The 5,712-nt window shown below is 34.6% G+C and overlaps 3 protein-coding genes across 3 annotated transcripts; 2 read left to right on the forward strand and 1 right to left on the reverse strand.

Moving 5' to 3' along the window:
* Positions 1–1,012: 1,012 nt before the first annotated feature.
* LOAG_12079 (hypothetical protein) lies at positions 1,013–1,517 on the forward strand (the record flags this gene model as incomplete). Its single annotated transcript, XM_003147593.1, has 2 exons — positions 1,013–1,175; positions 1,354–1,517. 2 exons carry the CDS (start codon positions 1,013–1,015, stop codon positions 1,515–1,517), a joined length of 327 nt encoding a protein of 108 aa, XP_003147641.1.
* A 445-nt stretch (positions 1,518–1,962) lies between these two features.
* LOAG_12080 (hypothetical protein) lies at positions 1,963–2,919 on the forward strand (the record flags this gene model as incomplete). Its single annotated transcript, XM_003147594.1, has 2 exons — positions 1,963–2,038; positions 2,627–2,919. The coding sequence occupies 2 exons, from the start codon at positions 1,963–1,965 to the stop codon at positions 2,917–2,919; spliced, it is 369 nt and encodes a 122-aa protein (XP_003147642.1).
* Positions 2,920–3,468: 549 nt separating this feature from the next.
* Positions 3,469–4,997, reverse strand: LOAG_12081 (hypothetical protein; the record flags this gene model as incomplete). The annotated part of the gene is made up of 3 exons (XM_003147595.1): positions 3,469–3,684; positions 4,318–4,585; positions 4,834–4,997. The coding sequence occupies 3 exons, from the start codon at positions 4,995–4,997 to the stop codon at positions 3,469–3,471; spliced, it is 648 nt and encodes a 215-aa protein (XP_003147643.1).
* Positions 4,998–5,712: the final 715 nt, after the last annotated feature.

A 5,712-nucleotide genomic window follows, 5' to 3' on the forward strand; every position in this document is an offset into this window, starting at 1 on the left:
TTCACTTTCTTCAAATGCCTTTATATCATCGTGCAGACTTTAAACTTTAAAAATTGTGCAAAGCTTTGTTTGGTGTTTTGTTCTACATGAATCTATTAAATAGATTGTAAATTAAATCAATGTTAAAAATATATCAAAAACCTGCGCAATACAAGTTGTCAAAGTCATCTACGACTCCATCATAATTTATAGTACCTATAGTGATCGACAACTCATGGATTGAAAAGAACAAATGAATAGAGTAATAATTAGTTAATTTCGATATCAACCACTCGTTGAATTATTGAAATGTTGTACTGAATAAGGAATTAAGGAGCAACAAGTTTCTGAAGTATAATAATTCTAAACTCGCATCTTCAGAATTGCTTCAAACTTTTTACTAAAAAGGCTAAACGTATAGGACAGTACGTATTAAAACCAGAATAAAATTTTGGAACGATGTGTAAATTGCATACATATCGGTTGTTTTTTTTTTCATTTTCTTTTATAGCCAAGTATTTCATAAATCTGAAATGCCACTTTCTCTGAACAAAATTGGTTTAATTAATTTTTCGATCGATAAATGATAAAGTGATCATTAGATGTGCTATATAGAGAAGTGGGAGAATGCTTACTCGCTGATGAATATCTATGGAGAGGAGGAGGTAAGGTATTTCAATTTGCATAAAAAACGAGTAGTCGGTGGAGAAAAAGTTACACAATCTTATTCTCCGATAACTTTCGCTGAAATGTGACATACAAATAATTGTATTGTGGTTCAAATAAAATTTCCACAATATCCAACAAACGGGTGATGAAATCTTGTAAGTAAAATTAAAACAATAAAGAGAGCATAAAACAAAGACGTCTCAGTACCTGCAATTGACAGTGCCAAAGGGCAGCCATATCTCCACGATAAGCCCGATGGAGCTTACAAAACTGCTGTCTAATCCTTACATATATATGAAAAAAACCATTGAGGGCAGCTTTTATAACCGAGCAAACGACACATCCTTTTCGCCTATTCTCCACGATGAACCACAAACAACGACATCTTCGTATATCCGCCACCATTGGACAACAAACTACGATATTCTTCTATTCACTAAATACATTTCTCGTAACGTATTCCGAACTCATCGACCTATCAACTAACCGACAGTCAAATTATTGTCCAAGGCAACGACAAGGAGTTTGTTAGTTGATCATATTTCGTGTAATATATATATATATATATATATATATATAATTAACCAGTAATAATGTGGAAGAACAATATTGCATCCCGAATAAATTTATATCGCTAAGAAACGAGCTCAATAAAAAAACAACTTCCCAGCAGGGAATAGGAATTTTAAGGGGAAGCAATTTTAGTATCTCTGTTGTGTACATCTTCTACGCAACAACCAAGCTCATGCATTGCACGAATGATGCAGGCAGGATGCGAAGACATCAAAGGAATGATAATGCTGACAGATATCGAACGAGTGATAACACTGACACGAAATCCTCATCAAGAATACAATCAAGTAGTATGAGTTCAGGTGAAGTGGCCAACACTGCAAAGAAACCAAACATTCAACTGGATAACCGAAAAAATTTGTAATACGTTAAAACAATCGAAGTATGGGCATCACAAATTTGTATCATAAATATTGTTTTATTTAGATCATTTTTTGATAAGAGATTCATTGCACAAAAATTACAACTAAATTTCCAACCTATTAAGTGATGAATCGTTTATCCAATTCCTGTAACACTGTGGTAAAGAACTGCCGCTTGTTAACTAATCTACTTGTAATCTCCGGTCCTTGGTGAGCAGCTGGATGACAACTGCTTGTCCACATTAATGGGCATGTTGCAGAAGTATTTAATCTGATAACCGTGCTTATATTCAGTTGTACATTTCTAGACTTCTGCTATGAAAAAATAAAACGCCTCAAACTGCATATTACTGCTTTGGAAACAGCGAATGACAAATGGATGGAATACCTTCACAAATGTGTAGCTTCTCAACAAAGAAAAGTAAAATACGAGGGAATAACCGCTGGGGATACAGGTATTTTTAATTCATCAGGAAATAGCACACTTTAGCAGGAGAAAAAATACAACGGGCACCTCAACTTGGCTACCTGGTGACCTCAACCTGGGTGATTAAAATAGTATTAATGCAGTAACACCTCTTTCCTGAATTCCATTTCATTGGGAAAGAATTACAGAGATATTTCAAGACCAATATGGATATCACGTCATATCTATATCAGATCATTCAGTCTAGTTATTAATCTTGTCCATAAGAGTAGTTTATTTAGCCCAATTTAAAAATATGAAAAATTGCTTCGTATTTTTAAATTCTAAGCCTGACTACCTTAACTAGGACATTTATGGTTAATATCATTTCATAAGCTTAAATTGAAAAGTCACAATAAGTTCAAGGCTAAAAGATTGCAGAATAGCATATCGCAGGACCAATTCAAAATGGAAAAGCTATTTGGTCAAAATGTTAATCATAGCAGAAAAAAAATTCGAGCCATCTTGTTAGTTCGAAATCTTCTATCATCCAGAGAATTACGTGAATATATCACGTTGCTATCATGATACCATTTTGATGGTAATCATTTGCACACGTGCATACTTGGATTCCCAGGTTCATATCAATGTTATCATTACGCTTTCCGCCTGTTGTGGAACATATTGCTAACTTCACCTTTTGCAAACATGCGTGCTTGTATCTCTCACCTGAGAAATGAGAATAGGAATTTTGAAGAGATGGAATTTTATTATCGCTGTTTTCTACATCTTCTACGCAACAATCAAGCTCATGCATTGCGCGAAGAAATGATGCAGGCAGGATGTGAAGACATCAAAAGAATGTTGATGCTGACAAATATCGAACGAGTGATAAAACTGATACAGAATCCCCATCAAGAATGCAATTGAGCAGTTCGAGTTCAAGTGAATTAGCCAGTACTGCAAAGAAATAAAACATTATAACTGGCAAATCTGAAACTTCATGTATCAGACGTGAATTTGAAAAAAAAAAAACTGCGCAACTGGAAAAGCCATTTTCCCAATCAAAGATAACAAAAACTTTCACAGGTTCAGGATTGGACAATTTTCTTGAACTGAGAAATTAATTCGACTATGTATTTAATGAGGCACATGTTATAATTACCACCATGATGAATACATTAACTTTAAATTGTGCTTCAAAAATCTTTAAATTTGTACCACACTTCTCATAACACATATTTACCTTTGCAAGCGATTCCATTTGTTGTAGATTTTACCTTCATTAAATAATAAGTTTCACAAGTTTTCCATAAAAATTTTAGAACTCTATACAAGAACAATCAGCGCCTGTTTGAACTGAGTAATTTCAGGCTTTGAATTTTTCACACTTGACCTTTGACACCGTGAGTGTCAAAATTAGAAATTTTATATCGAATTAAATCAAATTTCGTTTTAATTGCGATAGTACAATAGCCATTATAAAAACACACCAATACAGATCAATTTCCGAGCGACACATAGTTTTGTTGATTGTTCTTGTATCAACTCTGTAGCTCTATCAAATCCATTTTCCAACAGCTGTAATAGTTCTTCCCATTGTTGCCTTATTTTTTCCCAGAGAGATTCCGTCTCCGGTTTGACCGTTCCTTGCCTTCGGGTCATTATGACCAGTTTTGCATTAATTCTTTCAATCTCGAAATCACTGATTATTCTTCAACAATTCCCGGATCGAGTTTTTTAGATTGACACCGAGCGATGTCCTTCGACTCCGTTTGCAATTACATCATCCCTTTGTAATAGAAATTTTGCAGCCATGATTACGTTACCGAGTGACAACCATTCAATCAATAATAATGGATTATTGCGGTTTCGGTACTACTGTCATCATAGGATGTAATTTAACTTCATTCATGATTCATGATTTTTCTGTCGTAACTGTTTCATTTTCTCTGTTAAAAACAAGTTAGCTTATCTATAATATGATTTGCATATATCTATCTGAGTATCAAAAATCCCAATCTTCCTATCCAAGCATTTTTTGGTTGCTTCCTTCTCATTCCATGGAACAATATTTTATATTATGCATTTTCCCCTTTGTGTAGTACAGTGCTCGGTACTACCTAGATCTGATGCTAATCTTCTTTCACCATTAAATATTTCTCCCTTCGCAAATACAAAATTTGTTGTAGATTGACATCTGACGTTTAACCATCTGTAGGAATATTGCACGTTACTGTTTTCATCCGTTTGTTAGGAGAAATCTATTTCAACGTAATCATGTCTACTTCCTGTCGGAAAACTCGAGAAAATTTGTAGTACACATACTTTGACTGTTTCAACATATTGTAGATATTCTCGGGTTTTCCACATTCCCGATGAAAGGAAATTATATTTCTGGAGGAGGAATTTGGGGAGTTGTCTTGTGGCACTTCTAGTACGTAGTGCTATAGAATCTTTCGGTTTGTCAATCTCCTGATAGTTTGGCTGAATTCCTGTATTTTCTTCGTCATTAATATCAAGAGGATTATCTTCATCATTAATTTCGAAAGGCGATAATGATAATAATATAAGGAACGTTTTAGTACGTACTGTTCTGGAAATATTGCTGCGTGTCGTTGCAGATATTCGAACGTGGGTTCGAGTTTATACGGCAATCTTAGTTGGTGTAAAGTTTTGTTCTATAATTTCTTTATAATTCCATTTTCCTGGAATATTCAATGGAATAAAGGTATCCATTTACAGTTCTCCTTTGCCACAGCTAGTACTGATATCATGAGAACCATTGCTTTTGTGGATATGCTTTCCATTATTGAATTTGGCTTACTTGAATCTACGACATACAAGTATAATGATATACGAGTAGTTGCATCGTGGGAGGAGTTGTCGATTTTTGTTCCTCTGTCCTTATCTTTTTCAGCATATAATTGGAATAAGAATGGATAGAAGTAGCTGATGACTGAACTAGTGCAGATATCATGGCGAATCTCAAAAAACATTGCACGCATGATTTTATTATCAATTCATGGCCGTGGCATTTGACATATCACTGACATAAGACAAAACTTCTTTCATTTATTCTTACTTCCCGGTTATTTCCTGATGAGTGGCCGGACTTATTCCGGTTATCAACACAATTTACCTTTTCACATCGTTTTTGTAAATAAGTAGTTATTCGTTTTTCATTTACTTCCTTCATCACTTTTCACTGCGAACAATAATGACAGCCAAATACAAAAAAAGTAGCTGTTTTCAGCTTTCAGTTTTTGCTAGCGCAATTGATGGCATGAAATATCTATTATTCCATTTTTCTCTTACATGATATGCAAAAGAAACTCCTGGCTCTATCTTCAGCTCAGTAACCGGGCCTAAATCAACAAGCAGCTTCTCTGTTCAGAAGGACATCATGGTTAGGTCTTGAATAATAGTGATTTAACAAATCAAATTTTATCAAGGGTCACAATTGGGAAAAAAAGTGCAGAAGAAGTGTAGACGAAAAAACAAGTTTGCCATTGTTGTGACCTTGTCGCACTAGTTCTCGAAAGAAATCGTTAGTTTTTAAGGAACTGTTTTTTGCCATCTCTTTATTTCTTCATTCGCATCAAATGGCGTCGTCATCGAGAAGACGCAAAATACGCTGAACGGTTGGACTTCATCACTATAATTATCTGAATAAAATACTCGGCGAGTTTTTAGGAAGTTTCTATGCTCGGCATTCACTCA

The sequence above is a fragment of the Loa loa genome (genome assembly GCF_000183805.2).
Source record: "Loa loa unplaced genomic scaffold supercont3.246, whole genome shotgun sequence".
Classification (NCBI taxonomy): Eukaryota; Metazoa; Nematoda; class Chromadorea; order Rhabditida; family Onchocercidae; genus Loa; species Loa loa.